This window comes from Telopea speciosissima, chromosome 5 (assembly GCF_018873765.1).
Source record: "Telopea speciosissima isolate NSW1024214 ecotype Mountain lineage chromosome 5, Tspe_v1, whole genome shotgun sequence".
Classification (NCBI taxonomy): Eukaryota; Viridiplantae; Streptophyta; class Magnoliopsida; order Proteales; family Proteaceae; genus Telopea; species Telopea speciosissima.
In genome coordinates this window covers 7,548,761-7,576,408 of record NC_057920.1, presented here as the reverse complement: position 1 = coordinate 7,576,408, position 27,648 = coordinate 7,548,761, and the positions used below count along the sequence as shown (strand labels likewise).

The window sequence follows — 27,648 nt, the reverse complement described above, 5'->3', positions numbered from 1 at the left end:
ATTAACACATCTTGTAGGAATGGATTCAAAAAAAAAATAGATTAGCATATTCGTCTCTGTCCTATGTTGCCGATTTCATTAATTGTAGTTCATAAGATCAGCTGCAGAAAGGAAGAAACGCACCTGGCCATAAACAAAAATTCAATGCATCCAAAGCCAAAAGGAACTGAAAAGTGAGAAGCCCGTTAATGTAATAGTGAATCCATTTAAAACCCGAGTCCACTTTTATAATCGAACCTTGAACTGTATCCGTATCCGCTACTTTCTCGAGTCCTAAGTAAATGGCAATAAGAACGCATGAAGCCGTAATGCAAGAATACACTAACGAATAAAGCAATTAGAAATCATTGTAATTCTCCTCTCACTGAAATACTTGCTGAAAAGGAAAAGAATCAGAGATAAGTGAGAAGAAAATAAACCTGTCGAATCAACGATGGCATGAATTGAACGACCAGCGACCCAAGCCGAACTGACCCTAAATTCTTCCATGGCGTTCCGCGAACCAGAGTTTCCGTTCTCTCTTGTGTCTCTCTAGAGTGGGAAAACCTGACAAATGGGTCTCACATGTAATGTTCTGAAAGAACAGAAAAAGTAAAGTGTGGAATAATTACCTTTCATTCCCACGCCTGAATCGTTTGGATAAATTTTTATAGAAATCTGAGATAGAGGGGTGGATAGATCACATATCTCCAAATCGAACAGAGAAAAGGAGAGAGAAAGAGAGGGCTAGGTTCATGGTCCTGATGGCGCGGGACGGTGAAGCACAGAGATGAGGAAGAGTGAGTAGAGACAGAGGGGAAGCGGCCGTAGATATTTGCCGACGGAGGGAACCCATTCTCTGCAGCACATGCACAAGGGTTCCCAGCCCGAGAAAAGACAGACAACCGAGGCTTGAACGTCGCATAGATTCCCGAGTTCGGAAGCTTTGTGCATTGTGAGAGAGACACTTGCATTTCGGTAGATGGGTTCTGATGGCTTGATGTTTTTGAGTTCTCAAGCCAGAGCGGCGGAGTTTGCAGGAGGTTTGGCTGGGCGCTGGCATCAAATAGCTGTTGAAACTTATCCATGGGAAAGAAAAAAGAGCCGTTGCAACAACTTTACTCTGAATAGGGTCAGATGGGCTCACAGAGTGGATTCCATCTGAACGGTTATGAGCCGTTCATGTACGTGTACGTGAACGTGATCCTGGCTCTGCCAGAACTTGGAAATAAGTGGGGGTGAATTAGGGGTGTCAAATGTCAATTGGACCGTTTGTGGGTTATTGACCCTATTCTATAACGATTCCAATCTAAAGGGTTAGGATAGCTTCAAACCAGTGTGTTAATCGGTTTCAAACCTAAGATTCCAAACAAACAAGCAAAAAATAAATAAAAATCTATAACACATGATATATTCGATAATAATATTACAATAAGATATTTTCATACAAAATAATATAATTATAAGATATTGTTCATCCAAAAAAATATTTCAATAAGATATTAGTTTCATTCACATGAAATGTACAATCCACTATCATTATTTATTCTCAAATCACGAAACTAGTCCATATTATCTATTATTTTGTATTTAATTAAGTAAAAACACTACCACCCTCATAAGTTGGGATTATTTTAAGGTATGTTATTAAGTTAGCAATCCCAAATGGATCTTTAAATTGATAGGCAAATCTTTGGTTAAATAGCATATGAAACAAGTGTACTAGTAAAAATGAAAAACTAAAAAATTATAGGGTTTGACATAGGTTTCATGACCTTTTAAGTCTTAAGAATTATATATAATATATAAGGTTAGGATATGAATTTGTTCCGATTCTGGATCCAACCATTCCTAATTGGTATATCGGTTCTGGAACCATTGGGAAACCAATAATTTATCGTTAGATCCAAAACCAAACCAATAAACTATTGAATGGGTCAATTCTCTTCCTAGCGGATCGATTTTCGATTGTTCTGGGACAAAAATTAATACCTTAGGCGGAGGACAGTCACAATGTACAAATGGAAAATGGTTTTTGTTGGGGGAGTGTGGTGCTTGTGCCCAAACACATGGGGGCAAAATAACCGCTCCGCCCCTATGAAATACAAAATGACGCACGCCCCCTATTGATGCTTTGACACACGTTCGACATTGTTCTTTTTTTTTTTTAATAATATAGCTTTTGGAGAAAAGTTCTCTATAGGGCCCCACATAGTGGAGGGCAAAATGACCGCCCCACCCCTATGACATATCAGACATTAAACGTGTAAGGAGAATAACTATGAAACTGCAGCTGTTGGTTTCTCTCCATCCACAGTGAAGAAAAATTTTAAAACCCAAGAAAATATGATATAATGTCTGGTAGAATTGCAATAGGATCAGACTTTTTAAAACCCTAGACCAACCCTGGTCCCCTTAACTGGACCCAAGCTTTGCCCAACCCTTACTCAAGGCCCGAAAAATCTAACCTTGACTCGCCCCCTGAGCCAGACTAGGCTGACCCTAATCAGCCTTTACTATAGGGAGGGGGGAAGTGAGAGGCTAGTTTGGGCCAAGCCAGACTTCTAATCTTTAGCGGTATTGTTAGGAAGTATCGAGAATAATGAACTATTGATATGGATACGGATACGGATATGAATATTATATACCTTGAAGTCTTGAACCGTGAAAAAGAATGCACCGGTTAACCCGACCCGCTCCATTTTTCATTGTCCATCTTTTGCATCATTGAATCAAGAAATCCGGATGGATAGAGAGGGGGTAAGGAATAGAAACCAAAAAGTGAAACACTTCAGCAACGAAAAGGAGGTTGAGGGGAGAGGGGGAGTCGGCCTCTTTGTTCTTTCCTTTTCTTAGCAGGTAAGAATTACCTCCTTTTCATGGCCGTAAGGCCCATCCGCCTAATTCAGGATTATCGTATAATCTCTTTTTACCTCGCAACGCTTGCTGCTCCTGCTCGTTCTTCACATCTTAATCGTCTACCGCTGAGAACCGAAAGAGTACCTCTTTTAGGCCTTCGGAGGATCTTCTGCGTGTCTCCACTCGCTTACGCAGAGCAAGAACCACCATTGCGTAATCGCCTTTCGTCGTCCCTAACGGAAAACCTGGCGCAGAAAATAGGAAAATCTATCCGCAGGCCCGGTGCCGCTTCAAAGGCTAGGGTTCATGCCGATGTTAATGTACTCCGACCTAAAGAATACTGGGATTACGAGTCACTCGCTGTCCAATGGGGGTATTTGTTTTTTCATGAGACCATCCATCTCCATGCACAACAAAAAGAATCATTTAGTTAATTTTGATGACTAGATTGATCATTTTTTGCTTTTTTTTTTTTTTTTGCAGGGAACAGGACGATTATGAAGTGGTTAGGAAGGTGGGAAGGGGTAAGTACAGCGAGGTCTTCGAAGGTTTCCATTGCACTAACAATGAGCGATGTATTATAAAGATCCTCAAACCCGTAAAGAAGAAGAAGGTGCGCGCCCCTGCGTCAGTCCTTGTCTGTTCTTGTAACTTTTCTCACTTTCCTTTCTTTGTGCTTTGACATTGCGGTTTAATGGAAATATGAACGCGTTTGATTCTATGTTGCTTTATTGGTCTTATTCTTCTACAATAAATTTCATTTTCAAATATTGTAATTAATTCTAAAATGCATTTGAATTGATAATGATTTTATTAAATTAAGAAGCATGGTACCGGAAGGAAGCAGAAACCACCAATCAATCCAACCTTTCAGTCAATTTGGTGCCCGAGTCCCATGGGCTCTCTCTCCTCACAATGCCCGTGGCAAGCTTGTGGGCAAGGGTGTTATGACCTACAAGATCAGGCCCTCTTCAATACTGAGTTATTTATTGAGGAGGACTAATGAAGAGTGGAGGCCAGAAGGGGGATAAAGGATCAGTTTCGTGAATACCCCTAGAGTTCTGAATAAAGCTTCCAGCTGAAAATTGATTCCTCTTTGATGCAACTCAAAAACATATAGAAGAGTTTTATTGCCAAAACAAGAAACCAAGTACAAGATAACAAGGGTTAGAGTGCATAGCTTAACTCTTGGGGTCACTTGGGGACTAACTCAACCCAAGTGTGGGATTCACTCAATCACAGGAGGACCCCAAAAACTCAATTGGGAACTCGTTCAACCTAAAAGTGAGACTCACTCACCACAAGAGGTTACATTGGATTCAAATTATTCTTGTCTCTGCTTCTCTATATTTCACAACACAAATATATATAGAGAAAGAGAGAACTAACTGTTGGAATAGAGCCGTTGAAATATAACTATTGGAATCATAGTTATCAAGGTGGGAAGGCGACCATGGCGTTTTAGAGGGAAAAAAATATAGGCGACACTGCCATGGTGGCAAGGCGTCCGCCTAGGCGTCAAAGGCGACAAAGGAACCTGGACGCCATGGCGACGCCTTGATAACTATGTTTAATGAGCATCAGGGGAAATTGCCTTCGTGTCTTCGTCTTTGACATTGCCTCTACCTCCATGTTAACTGGTGGCAGTAGTTACCCTTGATGCTCCATCAACGTCTTGTATATGTTTCATGTACCTGTCAGAGAGATGAACTGGAAAAAAAGGGAGTTCAATGGGGCCTGCTTTTGCTGGAAGTCTATATTTCTTTTAAAGTTGTTTTGTTCTCAATCAATCTTTGAGCCATAGCCCCACTTCTTGGATTAGCTTTTAGACCTAGAGAAAGGATTTTGAACTCCTTTGTCATGTCACTGCCAGTCTAGTTCTCCCAAGGGTCTGACCTTAGAAGAATACTTACATTGATTATCTCTGGAAGCCTCAGTGAGAATCAATGTCCAATTTTTTATGCAAATAAATCTTTTACAAGAGAGATGGCCTGTGGTCTATGCCCTCTTCTTGTCTGCAGCAGCAGCAGCAGCACTGTGTCATCATCTGGAGTCTGGACAAAAGCATTTTGATAGGAAATCAACTGTTAGGCCTTCAAGTCTCGACACGAAAAGACTAATTGTTGTTGCTTATATTGAATTCAAAAGTTTGTTTATACTCTGAAATATGGCAGTACGCTTCCATGAGTACTCTCCGTGATGGTTTTCATATAGTGACCTTCTTTTATATGCTGGTGCCTAAACCAGATTGTCCATTCCAGTTGTAATTCCTAAACAGAACTTAATTTGTCGAGCAGTGCCCTTGGTAGAAGTGTTTAACAAGGAAATAAAGTATATTGGCGATCCATTCCCAATCCAAGATCAGATCATTTTGGAATGATAACTATCTGGATCGGGCGATTTGGACGATCCGATACTTCTTTTTGAAATGTTCGGTTCTTTGTATCGTTTGTATGACTACCTTTGATTCATTCATATCTATGCTTATGAAGTTTATGCATCAGATTTATCTTATCTCTTTGGTGCATAGTATCCTTGACTTTTTTTTTTTTTTTGGGAATCCAAGCTTACTTTTGCTCTTTGGTAATGCAGATCAAGAGGGAGATTAAAATACTGCAGAACCTTTGTGGAGGGCCTAATATTGTGAAATTGCTGGATATTGTCAGAGATCAGCAATCAAAGACTCCTAGCTTCATATTTGAATATGTGAACAATACGGATTTTAAAGTGCTTTATCCAACGTTAACAGACTACGATACTCGATATTACATCTACGAACTTTTGAAGGCAAGCTTTTACTTGTCAATACTTAATGAGTTATTTTTGAGGAAAAGAGAATGGAAACGTGCACCTTACATTTATATTCTTTGGTATGTTTGTAACTATGCTTCTTAATTTGAAGAAAGAGTTAGTTTAGTTCAGTATTTTGGAAATGATGTTTTACTTCTATCCTTGAGTTGATACATTCATCTATAATTAGTTTACCATTTCTTGAGAAAACCATCATCTGTAATTCTGTATGTGAAATGACTATCCAAAATCATCCTCATTCTTGTAGTAAATACCTTTTGTAGAAGCTTGCAGGAGTCCAACCAAATATCATTAACAGAAAAAAGGAAATGTACACCTAATGTTTGTGTAGTTGTGCATGAAATAGTATCCTCATCAGTTATCCTACAGAGGGGTGGAGGACTGGAGGAAAATACAATTAATAGAAAAGAAGTGAATTCCATCCTGTTGTATGTGCCAGCAAACATCATTATTTCTTATGATGTCATGAAAACCTGTCAAGGTAAGATTTTGGTAGTGCAATGCAACTCCATAACACTCAATTAGTGTGTGATACATATATATTATATATGCATACATTTAAAGTAACAAGTAGCTGCAAGTCGAAACTGAAATTTTGGCTGAAACCCTACATTCCTACTCAGTCTTATCCAATTTCGTTTCGAACTTTGTCGAAACCGAAATATTTTGCGAAATCTCACTGGTTTTGACTGATATTTCGAACTATGCCTGGTGCAAAGGATCTCAAACATTGAAGAAGGGCTTGAAATCAGGATACTAAATCAGAAAATTGCATATTCGGAGTACTGAATCAGTTATGTGGTCGAGATGATTTAAATATTTGATTTTTATTACTTAATCTCTGTGATCATAAGTTTTAAACTGAGCTTGGGTCTGTAAGGAGTAGTTCTACTAGAAGTGGGTAAAGCGCTGAAGCTGGTGCACTTTTTGGTTGTGTTCTTAATTTAGGAATTAGTCATGGGACATCTGAATGACTGGAATTGACATGGTTTTTTGTTGAGATTTTGTGAGATCAACCAAACTCTGGTAGAAGTTATACTATGGCTGCTGCCTGTGGGGAGGCTTCTAAATTTCTTTGAAAACCTATGCTTCTATTGAGAATCTTCCTAAGGCCTGGTAGATTTAAGACCAGGTTGTTATCAGAGGTCAGAGGTCAGAGGTCCTGTTATTCAGCTGAGGGAAAATAGAAGAGGAAAAGAGAAAGATTAAGAAAGAAATGGGAAAGGCAATTCCTAAAGCCCAACCTTTTTATTTGAAACCAAAATTTATCGGTTGAACAATATTATACCTTGATAGAGTGACAACTATGATACAGAACTTGCACATATTAGAAATACTATAGATACCCTTGACAACACAGAGTATTAGGCTAAGTTTTTATGGCAAATTTGCTAATTAGAGAACTGAATAATTCAGCCCGAAATTTTTGGAATCTTTACAAAACTCCAATGAAAAATATTAAGAAAATGAGTCAATTTTTTCTTTTGAATTATTGAAGCGTGAATGTTTGAATGTTAATATAAGAATTCTGTTTCCAACTTTCCTCTCATAATCTCTTTGATCACCATGTTTCTCATAATAAAATTGTCACACTATGAGATGTTATTCATTTGTTACTTTTGGTTGATTTATGCTTCAGATTTGTTCCTTTTCATTTGCGTCATTACTATCTTGTCTTGACCATATTGTTGATTTTTCTGCTATGAGTTTTTTTTTTCTTTTGGAATTTCGGGTCATTGATTTCATCTTTAAGTTTTTTGCGTGTTTATGTGTAGGCACTAGAGTATTGCCACTCACAAGGTATTATGCACCGAGATGTGAAGCCCCACAATGTAATGATTGATCATGAGCAGCGTAAGCTCCGTCTTATAGATTGGGGGCTTGCAGAGTTCTATCATCCAGGAAAAGAGTACAATGTTCGGGTCGCTTCAAGGTTGGTTTGTGACTTTGCATTGAATGTTTTTGGAAGTATTCCATAATTTCCATTTTTCTTGGTTAAATATTATCATGTTGATCCCTGTCCATAGCTAATAGATTTGATTGAATGGTTTTGTCCATTTTTCTTGGTTAAATTTTATCATGTTGATCCGTCTAAGTTATTTCTTAATTAATTTATGGCATTTTTTTTTGTTGGCCTTCGATGGATAATGGAACTTTTGTCATTTATAGGTGCTGTATGATATTGAGCTCATTATCGCTTTTTTTTGGGGGGGGGGGGTTGTGTGCAAATTAAACATATTGAACAAAATTTTTTTTTTTTTTAAAATTTGAGTGAAGGATTGGATCATTCACTTCGTGAGTGGTAAAAAATTGATTATGCTGAATTAAGAATTTGTATAGGTGATTGGTTAGAATACATTGTTTTGAGCAGTTTCATGGTTGGAGATAGATTCGAAGTAAGTGGTATACGAGTACAAGGTGTTTGTCATTGTTTATGTAGTTAGGTGTGCAAATTAAACATATTGAACAAAATTTTTTTTTAAAAAAAATTTGAGTGAAGGATTGGATCATTCACTTCGTGAGTGGCAAAAAAATTGATTATGCTGAATTAAGAATTTGTATAGGTGATTGGTTAGAATACATTGTTTTGAGCAGTTTCATGGTTGGAGATAGATTCGAAGTAAGTGGTATACGAGTACAAGGTGTTTGTCATTGTTTATGTAGTTAGGTTTAAAGTTCATAGTTGTAATGTTCATTCATTGTGGTGCTAAATTCGAATTGAGTGGTATACTCTATTGAAATGTTGTGGAGAGCAATGGGTTTATTAAATGAAACAAAAGTGCTAGTGTCCTCGCCAAAAGTTGAGTTGCTACCTGTTGACCATTATGTATTGCTAGATTATCTGTCCACAAATATTATATGTTTTATATATATATGCTGTTTACTCTGCCTTGTCAGTTTTGCCAAGCAATACTCCACCAAGCTGATCAAATTGCTCTCCACCTGCACATTACTTTGTTGACCCTTCCTAGCGTACTTATTTCTCATCAGCATGCCTAGCCCTTTTAATGTAAGAATAGGTTAGAGTTAACCTAGCCCCAAATTAAACCCACAACACAAAATATAAGAAAAAGGCTGAAATTAGAAAGTAATCAAATCTGAGCAAATCAGCCGCAGGAATAGGGGATATAGAAGGGGGGATAGGATCAGCTCTCTCAGCCCCTCATCCTCTCACCCATGGTCTCTCACTGTTGCCACGTCTCACACCTTCAACCATAACTCTTTTCTCATTCAATCTCCTCTAGTTTTGTACAATGGGATGATCTTCAATGCAAGATCAACATCCACCCTCCCACTCTAGTGAAGTCGACGATTAGACCACGATCCAATGGTACAAAATCAGTGATAAGGAGTCTATTGTTGAAGTCACAATGTGGAAGCACATGTTTGATTCGTTCGACTGAAAGATGAACCAGTGTATGTTCCTCCACGGTTGGTTCTTAAATGATAACTGGAGCTACTTGGTCTTCCATCGTTGGTGGCTTATCTTCTTGTTCTTCCACCCATTGTTCGACGACTGAGATCAATTTATCGAAGGAAACATCCAGTCGTTCGACTGAGGGCAGCGGCATCCGACTCCGCAGTTCTTCTTGCCGTCGACACTCATCAAGATTCTCACGAACTATTTGTAGGCATTCCCAATTTGCTTGAAGCTTTTGAAAGAAAATAAACCTTGTAAGAATCCATAATGCCATCTGAAAATCCAGATTATAGATCTTAGATGCAAGCAGGCTCAATGAACAAACTGTAATCAGGTCTGAGATAATGGAAGCAATTGCGTTAAGGAAAAAAATCAGATCAATGGAAGGGGAGGGAAAAGAGATGAGGTTGATCAGCTTGGGAGGAAGAAGAGAGAAGAAGAGAACAGAAGCGGAGAATAAATTAGGTTTGGGAGACCGATCCCTTGTGCACTGCTCAACAACACCAAAACTCTAAAAAAAATTTCTTTTTCTTAAATCATCTCTAATTGAAGCGGGTGTATTACATTAATAAAGACCTTCTAAAGTTTCCTAATTTGACTCATAAAAGGAGCTCCTAATCGCACTCACACATTCGATAAATTAAATAAATTTAAAACATAACTCTATCTAGCTATTAAGAATTCTAATTTAACTAACACTCAACTTAACTACTAATTCCGTGTACTAACTTTATCTACACTTTATGGTTTTATAAATTAGGCACATTACAATACAACAACAACCATAACCTTTTCCCAACTAAATGGGGTTGGCTACATGGATCCGAAGAGAGGCTGTGACAGTAATAGAAATAGGAGAAGTAAAAATAAAAAAATAAAAAAAAGGAGTAAAAGGAAGTAAAAAAGATAAAATAAAGTTACTAAAGGAAAAAGTCTAAGCAACAGTCAAAGTAGTATCCCAGGAACATCTCCCTATAGGGGTCGGCTACACGGGTCCTTGTCCTCCAAACAACTCTATCCGCGGTCATACTAGGGTCGAGCCCTACCACATGCATATCCTTTCTTACCACTTGTCCAATAGTCATTTTAGGCCTGCCCCTACCTCTTTTAGCTCCTTCAAACTGAATCTGGTCACTCCTCCTTACTGGTGCATCTATGGGTCTTCGTTGGACATGACCATACCACCTCAAGCGGCTCTCACAGAGCTTGTCCTGGATTGGACAATGAAACCCCCCCCAAAAAAAGGCCCAACATATAATATACTTACCTAAAGGTCAATTTCAACCATTGGACTGCTACCAGCACCGTATGGCGTATGCCCCCCCCCCCAAGCTTGCGCAAAGGCCTCCATACGGCATTAATGTCTAATGCAACTGTATCAGCGGAGGTTACACGTATTTAAAGAGGAAGAAAAGACTCCAACCTAAAACAAAAATAGAAACGACTATCAATTGGGACAGTAAAACAAGGAAACTACTAACCTAAGCAAATCTCCTATGTAGCTAACCCAAAATAAAATACCATAAAATAAAAGATTACAAGATAACCCGAAATTAATAAACTCCTAAGTATCCTACTGGACCAAAACTAATTTTGGACTCGGTTTGGGCTACCAAATGGGTTTGTGTCAGTCCAAGGAAGCACTCCTGTGTCATTCTTCTGTGTTTAAGATTGAAGTGGGGTAATACTGATGGAATATAATACTGATGGAATATTTGGTAGCTTTATTTTTGGTGGGGGTGCTGGGCTTGTAGTTTGGGTGTGTTGTGTAGCTTGGCCTTTGTTCTTCGATCAAGGATACCTTAATCCCATGGTACTTTTTCCTGTCCTTTGTTCCACTAAAGAAACTGCTCCCTTAGCTTCTTCATATGAAAGGACAGTAGCATTCTTTCTTAAATGTGCCATATAGATTATGAGGATGATCTTTTGGAGATACTATGCATGCTATGTCATAGGCAAATACATTTTTTGAAAAATGGGATTGATTGTATCACTTAAATGTTTGCATTGGTCCTGCTTAGATTCAAGGGTATTATTGTTATTTTGTTTGCTCACTTGATTGAGGAAGATCCTGTTTTTATTTTACTTTCAGAAGATGTTTCTAATTATAAGTTTGATGTTGATTTAATCTCATCGAACAGATTTGTCAATCATGATGACCTGCTTGGATTACATATTGAGTTATGCTTGCTATTCGTATTTTTAGCCCTGTTTTGCTCTATTTCTAGATGCATTTTTCATCTTTTCTTGCAGGTACTTTAAAGGCCCAGAACTTCTAGTTGATTTACAAGACTATGATTATTCTTTAGATTTGTGGAGCCTTGGTTGTATGTTTGCTGGAATGGTGAGTTACATTGTGGAAGTAAAACTTTATCCTGTGCTTCAAGATGTCGTTTCCAATATTGTCACCTGTTTTTAGTCGTGCATATGCAAGTTGGATTGGACCCTCAATCTGTAGGTCGCCAATGCCCCTAAATTTGGCCTGAGAAATGTTCTTTATCTTTGGGTCTGTCTGAATGACACTTCTATAGGTGTATTTAGAATATGTAATCTTATTCTGATTGCCCCTTGTTTTATTCCCAAATGTTCTTTAGGTTGGGTAAAAAAAGGTTTTCAAAAAAAGTTCTTTCAAGAGCTGTTTCACACTCGTTTCAAATACACGTGAAATGACAGAATTTTACCCTTACTGAAAGAAGAAATGTGTTATATTAAGAGAGCAAGAAAATAAGTTTACAAATTACTTGACACCTTAAGGGGTGTCTTTATATAGGATTGTTCTTTTATGGACCAATTATCGAATGGTTTTGAGGAAGTTCATTTATCCAATTGTAAGGATCTTAGCCATTAATTTGTGTGGCGGAAGATCTCTCTGGTGACTCCACAGATTCGTGGATCTTGATCTGCATGCATGTTAGTCCATGAGAGGAAATGGGGGAGGAGGTTCCAGATTTTCGTATTTTGCTGACATAATTCTGTTTTGTCCTTTGGGCCTCAATAAGTACTTTTGCTTGACAGATATTCCGCAAGGAGCCATTTTTCTACGGGCATGATAATTATGATCAACTGGTCAAAATAGCTAAGGTATGTGCTGACGTTAGAAGCTCATAGTACCTATTTGATCCACCTTCTAACTGGTAGTTGGTAAAAGCCACAGGATCAAATGTGGAGAAATATTTGTTCTCCAACATAATATACTTCTTTGTAGTAAAATAGATAATCTGTAGTTGGATGCATGCTTGACATTCTGTAGTGAAGTGTAGATGCACTCACAAAGAGACGCAGATTAACTGTTTTGTTTTTTTAAATAGTTACTGCCAAGTTTTACTGTATAGTTTTCATTCGAGTCCTCATATATATTGTTCGTATGAGCCTGACCCTGCATTAGCCATGCTAGGTACTCCTCAACACTCCATGCCCACTTAGTTACACGGGCATAAAGGGAAATCTTCAGAGTAGTAATTATTATTTTTGGCTTCCACAGGTACTTGGGACCGATGAATTGAATGCATATCTGAACAAATACCATTTGGAGTTGGACCCACACCTTGAGGCCCTTGTTGGGAGGTTGTTAATATATACCCTTTATTTTATGGATTTTTTTTAAAAAAAAAAACATTTTCTTTTCCTCCCCCTCTGAAACGGAAGAATTTTCCTTGTTTCAGACACAGCAGGAAGCCATGGACGAAGTTCATTAATGCTGATAATCAACATTTAGCAGTTCCAGAGGTTGTATTGAATCCCTCATATCTGTGATTGGAAACTTGAGATATGCTTATCATAGTTGGTGTGGTCTGTAATTTGGCCTTATATTTATTTATATTTTCTGTGTGTAGGCAATTGATTTTCTTGACAAGTTGCTGCGATATGACCACCAAGAAAGGCCAACTGCTAAAGAAGCAATGGTAGCGTCCTCATTATTTTTCTTTAAAATGCTTTATCTATTTAGCCTGAACTAGGTGCCCCTTGCCGATGATATCGGGACGTGGCCCAACTGTAATTCCCCCCCCCCCTCTCCACACACACACACACACACCCCAAAAAAAAAGAAAGGTTCAAAAAACCCAGGGGTTGGGGGTGGTGGGAAGGGTGGGTTGGGGAAAGATCTGTGTGTGAACCTACCAATAAAAAGCAACCATTTCTTAAGTTCTACCAAATCTTAGATATGTCATTTGTATGATCCTTCATGCTGTCCTGCCATAAAAGGCAGAGCAGGATGCTTCCTGGTGTTTATTGGCTTTACATTTGTTGTTTCAACCTACAATGAGTTATGTGAGCAGGGTATTTCTAAGCAGGCCTTTGCGGGGAGGTTCTCTAGGTGGGTCTTGGTTTTGCCTTGTGGCAGGTCAGGTGGAGCTGTAATTTTGTGGATAGATGGGGACCCCAGGGTCCGCTGTTCCCTTGTCAAAGCGGTGCATGCTAATATATGGATGGCTGACAAATACAGAGATGCATGGAAATGGAGGGTATTTGACAGGTGGACTATCCAGACCATCTCTTGAGTTATCGAATGGTCGGAATTGCAGCCTCACCTCTGCATAGGGCAGAAATAAGTGGCTTGCTTGGATAGCCTCTCCAACCGGCATGGTGTAGATTTTTTTTGCCATGAGTTATTTTCTTATTTGGTTCAATTTTAATATTATGCAGGCCCATCCTTATTTTCTTCCAGTGAGGAGTGCAGAAAGCAGCAGGACTCGTACCCAATAGCTTGAATCCTACATCCTGATCCAAAATTGGATTGGGTTCCACTACTGATCAATAATGGGATGTCTCTAGGTTTTTTCTATGTTGGATGGGATATAATTATGGGATTGTCTGAATGACACCTATTTAGGTGTATTTAGAAAATATAACCTTTTAATTTCCCTCATCTTTTTCCAGATGTTCAGGGGTAAAAAGGGGTTTTCAATATTATTTGAAAGTGACTTACCGTTATGCCATTTTCAAGAACTGTCATTGTTATGTATGATAAAATTTCTCATTGAGAAAGTGTTGTACTAAAGAGGGCAAAAAAATGGGGTTACAGATTATTTGACACTTGAAGAGGTGTCAATAAGAAAATCCCTATAATTATTGGTAGTATTTTTATTTTTGGTGGATTGATTTTTTGGACTTGGAACTTTTTCAGGTGTTATGATTTCAGTGATCAGTAAACATTTCCACCTTGTGTTTGGTTTCATTCTTCTTAAATGTGTTGTTACCTGTCCACTATTGTTCTAGTCCTTGAGACTGTTTGGTTGCTTGAAATGGAAAATTTTCATCTATTATTATTTGTTTATACTGAGAAAAACAAGAGAGAATATATTAAAAATTCATTGTTTGTTTGTCCAAGAATTATATTTAGCCAGTTACCAATTTTTGGGATGGAAAGTAGAAGTTAGTTATAATCAATTTTCTCAATTTTTTTTTTACTTCTTTTGTGGATAAGACAAACTATAGGATAATCTTTTTCAAAAGTAGTTACTTTGTCCCCAGGTTTTCTCACCTAAGCTATTATTCAGTAACCAAACGTAGCATAGTTTTCCTCACATAGAAGCTGTTACGGAAGGAGAAAATCCATGGTCCAGGAATTTGTGCTCCAGAGTTTTGAATTTTCTCATCAGATTTTCGTCCTCAACCTGAAGGATAATCTATCTCTGGAAAGTCTAGAGGTTTTGGCTTTACTTTCATTTTCCCCTTTGTATCTTCTCTAGGTGAGTTATGCCTGTTCAGGGGGTTTTACTAAGTTTTAGCCCATCTAAATTTTGGAACCCATGAGCGGGACTTCTTCACGCTCTTACCTTGTTGGGCTAGTCCAGGTCAGTATGAAGTGTCTGTTCAAAGTCTTCAGTGGGAAAAAACACCAATTTGGATCCTCTACGGCCGAGCTGCCCAGCAGGACTGTGCTGCCTAGACACGGCGAGGTATGCAATGACCGCCTTACCCCTGCCCAAGAGCCTTGTCAGAGTGGGGATAAGGCGTCATTGCGCGTCTCACCATGTTTGTGCAGCACGGTCCTGCCAGGCAGCTTGGCAGTAGAGGATCTGAATCCGAAAAGGCTGATGTGGTAGGATGACACAATCAAGGGCGTCCAGTTTTCTTGTCTAAAAGACAACATTTTTCTTTGCTCCTTTTTTTGTTTTTTTAAACACAAAAGGAGGAACTGCCCTTAGGCCTTATTGGTTAAAAGCTTGAATGCTGACGCTACATTCGTGAGTGTGAGCCCAAGGATCGTGATCCTCTACGGCATGTTGCCCGTAGTGGCCATAGCAGTGCACATACAAGGCATGGCGTAGTGACCGTCTTACCCCCTCTTGGGCAAGGCGCTTGGGTAAGGGTAAGGCGGTCATTGCGCCGTGCCTTGTGTGTGCGCTGCTATGGCCGCTACGGGCAGGCCGGCAGTAGACGATCTGGATTGTGAGCCCAATTAAGGCCCGAAAAACCTGGGGCTTTGTTGAGTCTGGGCTTCAGTTTGGGATTGGGCATCTTGGGCAGTTTGGCTTTGGGCTTCAAACCATGTAAAAGGCTGGCAAATTCATGTCTTATTCCTAGACCATTTTGCATCGTGTGTGGTTACTTTCCAAATGATTCTGTTGGAATTCATCACCATATATGCTGTAAAAGTAAAGCAAAGACAGTGGAGAAGGTTGTGTCTTGGGTACCAAGTTTCAACAGCTTGAGCACAAGGTTTGAACAATGAGTTCCATCAATAGAGGAACTCGCCCAATTGTAATCTTGGTTACGGACTTTAATTGACTAAATGTTTGTTCAATATGGTTGGTGTGGTTGATTCATTCCTCCATTCTTACGACCCCGATTCATTGATGGATCTAATATCTTCCATGTAGCATATCTGTTGGGGCTCAGGCATATCGTTCACATTATCATCTATCTAATACAAAGCTTAAGGTTCTATTCAGGATCCATTCTCGTAATAGATTTTGGATCTAGAAAAATCGAGTTTCAGAATGTATTCTAGGCTCAGAATCAATCAAACACAACCTTAAATCTTGAAATCTTGGGTTTGACAGATCTAAGTAGAACGTTAGAAAGTCAAAGTACTGGCAATGGGACCCAAAACTTGAACATGGCTGAGTAATTTGAATCCTACAATCAGATTGGCTTATTTTATTACCATTGATTATTCCATTATAATAGGAATGCTTAGGCAATACACATGATTTATTAATTCAAACTCCAAAAGTTGAGTAATCCATTTCAACAGAAATACCCACCTTTGGGCTTTGCCAATTATTTTTGACAGAAGCTTTACTTACCTTTGGCTTCTTAGTTCTTACAAGCTACTGGTGTGACGTACTCTATATTATAACTTATGTGTGTGAGAGAGAGAGAGAGAGAGAGAGAGAGAGAGAGAGAGAGAGAGAGAGAGAGATGGGTTGTTGACCCTGACCCTGACCCTTGAATTGAAAGAGACAAAAAAAGCCACCCAGGATTCACAAATTCATGGGCATAATAGAAAGAGAAATGACATTATAGTAGTCAAGTGAGCAGTCAGTCTATCACCCAAATTTAGTTGAGGCGGCACACAAGCACTGACTCTTCTTTTTAACTTTTCTTTTGGAGGTGTACTCACATCTGTCAAAATGGGTCAACCTGTGAGCATTAGGGGCCTAGAATTTCCCAAAACAGAGAGAGAATCAAAGTACAAGTGAAGGGGAGAATAGAGGAAGGGAACAAAGGCCTTCCTTCCCTTTGTAATGACTTATTTTTTCTTATCTGTCCTCTCCTATTCTATAGTAATCTATAAGCTAGCTCTCTCATAACTATTTCAAGAGGACAGACATGAGTCTTTTGGAGTCTTTTGCAGTCTTTTTGACTCTTTGAGTTAGGGTTTGAAACCCACTTCTATACCCTAAGAATCCAAAGGTAGAAGATAAGAAGCGAAGGACAGTTTGTCTTTAAGGTCACCCACATTATATGATTTTGGTAAAACCAAACTAGAAAAGTTTTTTGTTTTGATGAAACCAAAACTAGCAAAGTTGAATATAGAATTTGTGAATGAAAGAAGTTGGGATGGATTATATGTATTCTTTAACCATTGCTTTCTCTTGTATAGGAAACATAGTTTTGGTATCCCAAGCTTTTTGATGCCCTTGGGCAGACAATACCTAGCTACTATATGCTGTCCCAACATTGGAGTTGTGTAGGTGGAGGGGACCACCAACCCCCTCCCCACCCCTCACCCCCCCCCCAACCCTTTTACTTCTATAAGACTCTATGTATTATACTTTCACGAAAAAAAAAAGAAAAAAAAAAAGAGTATTATACTAGCATGTATATATGTGTATGTATGAATAATTTATTCTTCAATCACCTTCAAATATTTTAGGAGAAAATTTCTCTTCTCATGGTTTTAAAAAATGGTATCAGATCGCGTGTATAGGCCATCGAGCGATATTGATACTTGCCAAATCCTATATAGGTGGAACAGATGGTTATAATTAGGGTAAACATGTTCGAGGAAAAACCCATTTGATTTGGCCTAATATTACTGATATGTATTGGCGTCAGTATCTCGTTACTATTTTTTTTCTTAACCATGATCTATTCTTCAAAAAATTGTTTTTTTTTTGTTGGAAAGAGAGAAATTCATTAACCTAATGAAAGATAAGATTTGCTACATCATTTGTAATGCATTCGTTTAGTTTCCTACATCAAACATGAGATGCAAGATTATGTGGCTAATAGCAAATCTGTGCATCTCTTTAATATAAAACGAGTTCAAAGTTTTAAGAAATGAATGCAAATTAAAGAGAATAGCGAAGAGCTCCCACATCCATGGTACCAGATCTATCAGCCATTGTCCCATTTCTTTGAAGTCTGTCGAGATTTCAAGATTGTTGAAACCTAGCATAGGGTCTCACTCTACCCTAGAGTCACAAATTTCTTAACAATGATTGAAAAAAAAACTCATCCAATCTTTTAAGGGAGAATGTCCTCTGTGCCGCAACATAACCTGCGCTCAGGCACATGGGCAGCCTGTGTAGGGGGGTAAGGTGGTCATTGCACCCACCCCCGTGTGCCTGGGCATAGGCTGTGCTGCGGTACAAAGAACAGCTCCCCATCTTTTAATATGAAAAAGATTCTCTGAGCTGACCACGAAGGTACACTAGCATCCTCTCTTTATCTTCTGCTACATTAGAATGTCAAGAAAAGAAAAGCAATCTAGGATTAGGGCATGTTTCAATCGATCTCGGCTAATTTCTTATTGATTTAATCCCGATTTCAAGTTTTTAAACCCTACTCCCTCTCTTCCTCACATGAAATGACTTATTTTGATTTCTACCTAAGAAACCGTGTAGGTGCTCTTCATTGGCACGTGCTCTCTATACAACTTGCTTAGATAAGCCTCTTCCATCTTAATAAAACACAAATTAACTACTAATGGAAAATTAAGGGAAAACAAAAAAAAAACAAAAAAAATAATAAAATGAGTTGATATGGGCAGTTGAACGATGGTTATGATGATTGACACCATCCGACCATGATGATGGTGATGATAGCGATGGTGGTGGTAATGGGCAGTTAAACAATGGCGTAGCGAGAGGCTTCTGAAATCTGAAACTTTTTTTTTTTTTTTTTCTGTTTGTTCTTATCTCCGACTATTCCCATATATGATGAGATGATCATCATCATCACATCATCACATCATCACATCATCACATCATCATCTCATGCTAACGTAAAACGTCTCATCATAAGGTAGAGATTAGAGAAGAAGTTACGTAGTACAGTTTACCTACTACCTATTTTACCTTAGCTATGCGAGGGGTAAATTTGAAACTATGAATGGTAATTATCTCTACATTGAAATGACTGAAATAACCTTCCCACAACCGGATTTTCCTTTCTTGTTTGAAAGGATGGAAGGAGGAAAGTCAACTACCTGGACTGAGTAAAGCTTGAAAAAGGACCGACCAGAGACGGACACAGAGGTGTTTGGAAATCTCTCGAAGAGAGGAGAATAGGACAGTTTGGTCAAAATCTGAATCCTTTGTTTTTACACCAAAACGAAACCTGTAAAAAAAAAATCTGATCTCCACTCTCTCATCAAAGCTTTTTCTGTGGACAATCTTTTCGAATACAGTAACTTTTTCTTGCAGTAACTTTTCTTTTTATTTATGGCGGGACCCTAACAAGAGGTAGTAATGATCAACGTAAAAAAATATTGGAAAAGTCAAACAATACTAGCATGAATAAAAATGGACTCTTTATTTATCACCCTCCCCCAAAAAATTTATTTGCATGCATTGAGAGTCCTTCCAACATATCATCATATTATAGGGAAAAAATTCTCTCCAATTTCCTGAAAGTGGTGTGGTGTAGTTCAGGACTGAGAGCTCGACACATGATAGACGCAATATTGAACGGTGTCAAGCTTGAGAAGAAAGAAAGACAGAAAGAAAAACTGACTAAATCAACCTCGTACTATTGGATATCGCACCTGTCAAGTATCAACCTCTCAACCTTGAACTACACCACACTTGACAATCAAGGAATTAAAGAGGATTTTAATCCTCATAGTAGTGTAGAGGAACGTAGTGCATATGTATGTACAGCGAGCGGAGACATCCCACATTGTTTGGATTTAATTTTGTATTTTGACCCTGCATAGTTATTTATTTATTGGGCAAAAAATATTACTACACACACCCTGCACCAGCGTTGGGGCCAATGAGAGTGAGAGCACCAGTAGGTTCATCAACATAGATGAGATTTTTTATTTCAAACAGGGCTAGGTGGAAATTTCATGTGCTCTTATGTCAGGACATAGGAGCCACACAACCAAGCAATGCTCTTTTTCCCTTATTTATTATACATTAAAATGTGAGATATGGAGGTAGGGATAGATGGCCAGAGACTCGGATAGATAGAGGAAATGGATGGGAAGGAAAAATATTGGTAGGTGGTGTCTTCTCTTTTTCTTTTTTTTTTTTGGGGGGGGGGGGGAGAGAGCGCAGGGGCCACGTGCACACTATAACCAATGAGAGTGCATGTTGTGGCATCTTTGGGGGCAGGATTTCTACCTTTCATAGCGAGCAGGGTGGTCATTTCACCCCCACTGTGTCTGGGCATGGCTTGCTCCCTCCACACAGAACAGTTTCCCATATTAGTATTGGAGTTCGTATTGATCTTGGCCAACATTGATATTGATGCCGATGTGTTGGTTGTCTTCAATTTTAATAAAAATTCATTTTTTTGGGATAAATTTACCCCGAACAAAAGTCATTCCATAAATTATTTTTTGGTAGGAATATATGAACATTATTGAGAATAACATGAATTACACATGGACAGAAGTTGAACGTCACTCCTAGATCCAAGGATCGAAATTTGGCCAAACTGTTGTGCACGTCACCAATAGTACCTTTCTTGCCAGGGAGTCAGCCACACTATTTTCCCTCCCTTGGAACATATGAAAAAGAACATGAACTATAATAGGATGATAAATGATAAATGAAGTATGTCTTCCAATATAGGTTTTACATTCATCGATGAATTACTTGCCCCACGTTAAAGATAAGACACCAAGTCTTTATGATCAGACTCCAACAGCAAATACGCAAACCCGTCAGAAATGCCTTCTAACAGAGCCGAATGAACAGACATGACCTCATGATTTGTCCAGTCCATAATTTCATTGCATCAAACATGTGTATGTATCATGCAAGTATCAATATCGGACACAACTGATACCAACATGGATCGTCCAATATTAGTATATTACGGACATTTATCAATATATGTGGAGGAGAGTTGGGATTGGCCCTTTCCTTGCTGTCGCCTTCTGGGTTCTTTTTCATAATAAGGTATCTCTATTGTCGAGTTGTCTAAACATGGTAAGGTGCGCAATAATCGCTTTACTCTCACTTGAGCAAGGCATTCGGACAAAGGTAAAACGATCATTACACGTCTCATCGAATCTAGACAGCATGATCCTGCCAGACAGCTCCCCACCAGAGGATCCAAATGGTGCATGAAGTCGGATGATCTTTTGGGGATTTGGCAGAGCCACGGCCGCACCACCATTATGTCGGACACTCGTACACATTTGGCTGCACAGAGACGTCTCCGACTCCGAGCGAATACCCAAAAATTACAACCATTGACAGCTCCCCCTCATTACATTCACATCAATCAATCTCTCACAAAATCCAAATTGAAATACGAGTTGACCACTACATTACCACAATGGACTTTCCCTTTCCCCCAAAAGATATATCTCAACAGAATCTAAACTTTGTCTGTCCCTTCACCCTTCCACAGTGCTCCTTTCTCCAAGGCTTCAAAAGGCTGTACAATTAAAGGAAGAGATATCAGGGCTAAGGACTCAGGGTTGGTGTCTTACTCTTTCTCTACATAAATTTTCTTTGCCCTAACTACTGAAGGCCACTGTACCATAACTTAAGAAAGTACAAACTGTACAACTGTACAACTGTACAACTGTTCATTAACCCAAAAAAGCCATTCTTTACCTTTTTCTCTACGTAACTCTTTCTTGTAGTTTGTATTGTATTGTCCCTCTTCAATTCTTCCCTCCCAAGTCCCCAAGTCCCCAAGTCCCATAGGCCTTAGAATTTAGAAAGGTAGCCCAACCAATGCCAGCCAGTTAAAGGGATTTGGGTTCTGGGCTTAATCTAAAATCTTAAGATATTAGGTGAAAATAATTCCTTGAGTATACGAGGATCGGGCTCCTCTGTGGCCATCATGCTGCGTGCAATTCTCAGGTCATCACTTAGAAATTTTGAGTGGCATTTTGAGGAGCTTGATGCCCAACCATCGGATGCCTGACATCTTTGCTAAGGTGACGACCTAAGAGTTACACACAACACGATGATCGCACAACCCCAAACCACAAAGGATCCAAATCCAGTATATGAAGACACTACGGACCTGAATAAACCGATGTGAAACTATAACTTTAGATAAATATTGGTTATTTATATGGAAAGACCAATGGGAACACTTCACATCCATTCACATCAATTCCATCCAAGTCATAGAACATGGTTGGATATCTCATATAGATAGACTCTGTACTTAGTGTGTTTTTAACTTTTTGATTTTAATTGATTTAACAATCTAAGAACCCTCATATAATGCATTCCTCGAGCCACACTCCAACAAATCCCATCTCCTCCGAAGATCCAGCAAAAAATGTGAATAATTGGGTTCTACAAAATCAAATATGGCAAATGGGTTTAGAAGAAGATGGAGAGGATTTTATTGAGTGGAGAAGAGAGGATGCATGAATGGAGTCAACTTGTTCAAACCCACTTCCATCTGGTCTTCAAATTATATGTTTACCAATAGTAGTTTATTATTAATGGACAGTAATAACCTAATTAACAACGACTGTCATTATTGTTAATCCTCAGTCACCTCTAGCGGAGACAGATTAACGAGATAATTGTGAACATGTTGGCTACTTGCCTCTTTTTCTTATTTATTCACTATGTTCATGTTTTGTTCGCCACATTGCGTCAGAGAGAAAAATAAGAGGTGGAGAGTGTGAATGGGGTGGGGGACTGAGGCTGAGTGAGGAGATGTGGGGTGGGGGTGAGGTGAGAGATGACGGGAGCTTTAGCTTTCGCTTTTGCTTTCTCTTTTGTAATTGCATACAAGGTGTTTGAAATGTGACGTGAGAGAGAGAGACAGAGAGAGGAGCAAGAATGCTTGGCATTTGGACGAATTGCTGGGCACTGGGCCTACATGGTTCGTTGTGCTTTGCACCAATCCTTAGTTATCTAATCACAGCAACAATAATTTAGTGTTTTCATTGGAGGATTAAAAGGCCCTCGTACGGAGTGACAGCTAAGTCTTCCATGGTCATCTAATATGATAAGAAATAGAGAGAAAGAAAGATAGAAAGAAAAGAGAGAGAGAGAGAGAGAGAGAGGAGAACAAACAACAAAAGAGATCCTGTACGGCGATTGCCTCGAGGCTATTGTCTTGGCTTTTGTCTCTAACTGTTACTCTGTGCCGATCTCTCTTTGTTCCTTTCCTTCCCTAACATTTGTTGATGTCGAGGACTCATGTTCTTTCTTCTCCCTCTTCTCCTTCTAAATGCTCTCTTTCTTTTCTTCTTGTTCTTATTATATTTAGGTGAAAAGTTTCATACAAGATTATAATCTATGAACATGGTCAACACTTCAGTCGTTGGATAGAAATATTCGATTTTTATAAATTTATCGAACGGTAGAAATGTTGATCATGTTTCATACATTACTGTGCATGAAAACCGACCCCTTACTATTATTTTAATTACTTAACATTGTTAATCGAACCCGAGTACGTGTTGTAGAGGATACCCAAAAAGTCTTAACATTCACTCATTCAACACCAACAATAACAATAACAACAACAACATGGTGGGGGTGGAGATGGAGATGGAGATGAAGGTAGTGGTGGTCCTCTCCTCTCTCTCCCCCCAAAGGACCCAAACTCCATTACTTTTGTAAGTTTATCAAAAAATTTCCCCAATTCCCTTTATGCTCATTGGATGATCTCAAATAATTCTCTTCAAATAAAGAGATTTCACTCCTTAATTAATCCAATTTTAATTAACTATCCATATGGAACAGGAGCCAAAATCTTCGCACTGATTATGTGATCAATTATATTCATTTTTGCTTTCGTCATTGCTTTCATCATCATCATCATCCCCTCATTATTATTTTTTTTCTTATGCTTTTCTTTTTGGGTTAAATATCAGTTTAGTACAAGTTTTGTTTAGGGATGATTAACAAAAAAATAGATAACTAAGTGACATCATAGTACATTTTCTATGTATGAAATAAAGTCATAGTTCTCGTATGATGCTATCTCATTACAATTTTACTAATTCGTCAATGGATTAAGGAATAAATTCTCCTATTTAGCTTAAGAAAATCACTAAAGTACTTCCATTAAAGAAAATTTTTTCTGCAAAAAGAAACTTGTCTGACTTAAAAGTACTATAAGAGTCAACTTAAGCACCTCCTGATGATATACTTATTTCATTCTTTCTTTCATTCAATCTAAAATTCGTTCTCTTTAATGTCCTTCTTTTAGTTTTATCGCGTAAAAAAGATTTAGTCCATGCCCTTCCTACCTCCCCTCTATTGCCCCCAATAAAATAAAATAAAAACAAGTAGCTGTATATAATTTTCTTTTAGGTGTTGGTTGAAGAAGGTTGCTAGTAACCCAATAAGTATATATCACGTTTTTTTTTTGTGATGAAAGTGTAATCACACAAACCACACACCAATCCCAAAAGATTAACCGATTTTTAGAACCGTGGAATGGTGGATATACACAACACATATTTTTATTTCGTACTATTGGCCTGCATATCACAAACCAACTTCTTGAACCAAACATTTTTTTTTCTTTTTTCGTCTCTTTGTTTTTCCTTATAAACATTGTAAGTGATAAATAGTATTGCTTAGTTATCAATCACCTAGCTAGCTTAATGGCACAATGACTACCTAGATCATCTCTTCATAAATTAATGGTTCTTTTTTTATTTTTTTTTATTTTATGGAAAAAGGATCTCTACTTGGTGATGTTTCAGACGATCTCTCACAAGGCACCATGAAATGATGCCTTTGCTCCCTAGAAGATACCCAAGCATGCTCCTCCATTAGCCCAGACGCTTGTGTAGAGATCATGCGACCAAATAGAAATCTCTTACATTTTTTTTATATAGCAAGAAATTACTAGGAGTCAAGTCCTATGGAACATGTTCTACCCCCCGGTGCGCGCGCGGGGACAAAAAAGGTCCTATGGAACATGCATTGCAAGAATAGCCCTTTCATATATCATATTAGATAGGGACCAAAACCTTTTAATACCCTTAAAATGTGGCACACAAGGATTGCCCTTGCATTGCACATTCTAAGAGGATTCACACGTAAGACAATCTAGTGCCCTAAACTTTACTTATATTTACCCAAATTATCCAATAGAATATTTTCTTTCCCTAGACTTAATTTATATTTACCCAAATTCTTCTATAGAATATATCTTTTTGATTTTTTTTCAATAAAGAAAATTTTCATCTCTTTTTTTCTCCTTTTAACTCTTATAAAATTACTCAGATTACCTGTCAATGACACATTTCATTATTTTTTTAACAGATTACGGAATGAATTCTCCTACTTAAATCTGCTCTTTTTTTTTTTTTTTTGGTGATTGGACCACTTAGCAGATAATAATAGGTCGGGTTAAAGTGTAAGTTCGAAGATATTTTGGGGGGTTAATTGACTGGAACAATATAAACGAGAGAGAGAGAGAGAGAATCCGAGGTTACCAGAGCAGGCAAAGCTTTTGAAACAATAGCCCCAGTCATGGTTCGTAATCTCGGTATTGGTTGAATCGAATCAGATCAGGATCGCCCAAATTTGGGCAAGTATGACACTCTTGTCCCTATTTTTATAAAAAAAATCTGATTTTCTTACATTTTTACCCCTGTCCGTACAATTGGATTGGATTGGTATCGGGATTGGTCTTGGCCGATACCGATTTGATCCGTCCAAAATCGTTCAATCCGATCCGATACCTCAAACCATGGCCCCAATCAAGTATTTAAATGGTATTGGATGGGTATTGGCTGCGATACCGAAATGAATCATCCGATATGGACTGTCTTGGATGGTTTTACCCTATTTTTTTTATTTAAAAAAATTATTTTTTGAACCATTTTTAATTTTGTGAGTACAAAACAATATACACCATATCGGTCAGGTATCGATATCAGATATTACTGATATCGATAAGTATCAACCAATGTTACAGATGTTTTGAACTGTGGCCCCAGTATTATCAATCATAGTTGGAAAATCAGGTTTCGATTGGGATGAGTCGCACGAGTCAAGTCAAAATTTTGAAATGTTTGGTCAAGAGCCGTATAGACTAGGGCCAGATTTGGTATGATTTCTATTTCAATTTCGATTTAATTTTATAAAATAGTTAACAAATGGATTTTTGGTCAAAAAATTGAAATTGTTTTGGTTGTATTAATATGAAATATTTCAAGAATCATTTGATAGTTCAATTTTTGAGATCCCACAGTGGCAAGAGTAGTGGCGGTGGCAGAGTGGTGGTGGTGGAGGGAGGTGGTGGTGGGGTGATGTGAGACCATTATGAGAAGAAGAAGGGTGATGTTTTATTTTTAATATGAAATTACTACTTTACCCATCAAATTATTCATATGCTCATTAAAGAACAAGAGTAAAATCAAATGAAATAGAAATTCTTTCAAATTTCTATTATACTTGATTTCTATTTCACTGAAATAATGTGCAAAAATCAGAGCAAACAATTATCGAAATAGAAATCATGCATCCCCTAAAAGTGAAATAGAAATCATACCAAATCAGGCCTAGGCCACGGTAAAAAATTGCAAGACTGGGTCATATATTGTTCAAGTTAATTAAGACTCAATATTTTTATCTGAGTCATGACAAACTCAATGAGCAAAAAAAAAAAACTATAAAACTATTCTAAAAAAATAAGAAACCTTCAACTCCTTAATTCCCTTCTCTTGTTCAATGGTATAAACTCAAAATACATTGATTTGTAATTCTTTGATTTATTTTTTTTAAATTTTTTAATAATTTATACATATTTATTACTTTAAAAATTAATAAATGTGACTCATCTTGATCGGATTTAACAAGACGGAGTCATCAGGTTTTTTTGAAACACAAGGCAAGTAAAAAAACATGATTGTCCAACTATGCCCTAAACACCCTGACAAACAAGAAAAACAATAAAACTGAAAATAATTATAACCCTAAAAAGGTCGGTTTGGTTGATCTTTGTATCATGCAAACAGTGTGACCTCATGTAAATCCATGGGCCCAAAACCGTTACCAACTTCTCTTTTTTTTTATTATTTACATTTAACGTTCACGATACATAAGTCGGACAAAATCTGACCCTACATGTGTCACCTCACCTAATTTGTCCTGGTCCACACAGGGGACCCTACCTTTAACTGTTCATTCAGAACAGTAACAAACAAACAAACAAACACCAAAATTTATAACGCCAAAACATACCACACCTTCCGTCCCTCTAAAATGTTTGCCAGCTCACAATTTTAAATTGTCAGTTTCAGTTTTGACATCTCTCACAGAGTTTATCCTCTATCCCCCCCCCTCTCTCTCTCTCTCTTTAGGGATAAAAGAAAACTCACAGACTTGTAACGTACGTTAGCGTTTTCTTATGTCTATTTTTCTTTATTCTCATAATAAGGGATAGATATGTCATTTCATAAAAGAGAGGACAGATATAAACATAAGGATGCGGTAACATATGCTATACAATTGGACAGAGGACTCAATCCTTTCTTTTTATTAAATATAGGGGGAGGATTCCTTGGCCGATGGGCCATGGTGCAACGACAAGGTTGCCTTGTGACCAAGTGGTCACAAGTTCAAGTTTGGAAACGGTCTCTCTGCAAAAGCAGGGGTAAAGCTGCATACATTATGACCTTCCCCAGACTGGCCCCAGAATGGCGGGAGCCTCGTGCGTTAGGAATGCCCTTTAGGATGAGGATTCCTTGGCTGGTGGGCCATGGTGCAACGACGAGG

The 27,648-nt window shown here is 38.2% G+C and overlaps 1 protein-coding gene across 1 annotated transcript; it reads left to right on the top strand.

The window, feature by feature from the left end:
- The first annotated feature begins 2,796 nt into the window (after nucleotides 1-2,796).
- Nucleotides 2,797-13,928, top strand: LOC122662506 (casein kinase II subunit alpha-2-like). Its single transcript, XM_043858161.1, has 10 exons — nucleotides 2,797-3,211; nucleotides 3,322-3,451; nucleotides 5,431-5,625; nucleotides 7,425-7,582; nucleotides 11,324-11,414; nucleotides 12,086-12,151; nucleotides 12,552-12,634; nucleotides 12,733-12,796; nucleotides 12,904-12,972; nucleotides 13,715-13,928. Exons 1-10 carry the CDS (start codon nucleotides 2,859-2,861, stop codon nucleotides 13,772-13,774), a joined length of 1,269 nt encoding a protein of 422 aa, XP_043714096.1. The 5' UTR covers nucleotides 2,797-2,858; the 3' UTR covers nucleotides 13,775-13,928.
- The last annotated feature ends 13,720 nt before the right edge of the window (nucleotides 13,929-27,648 follow it).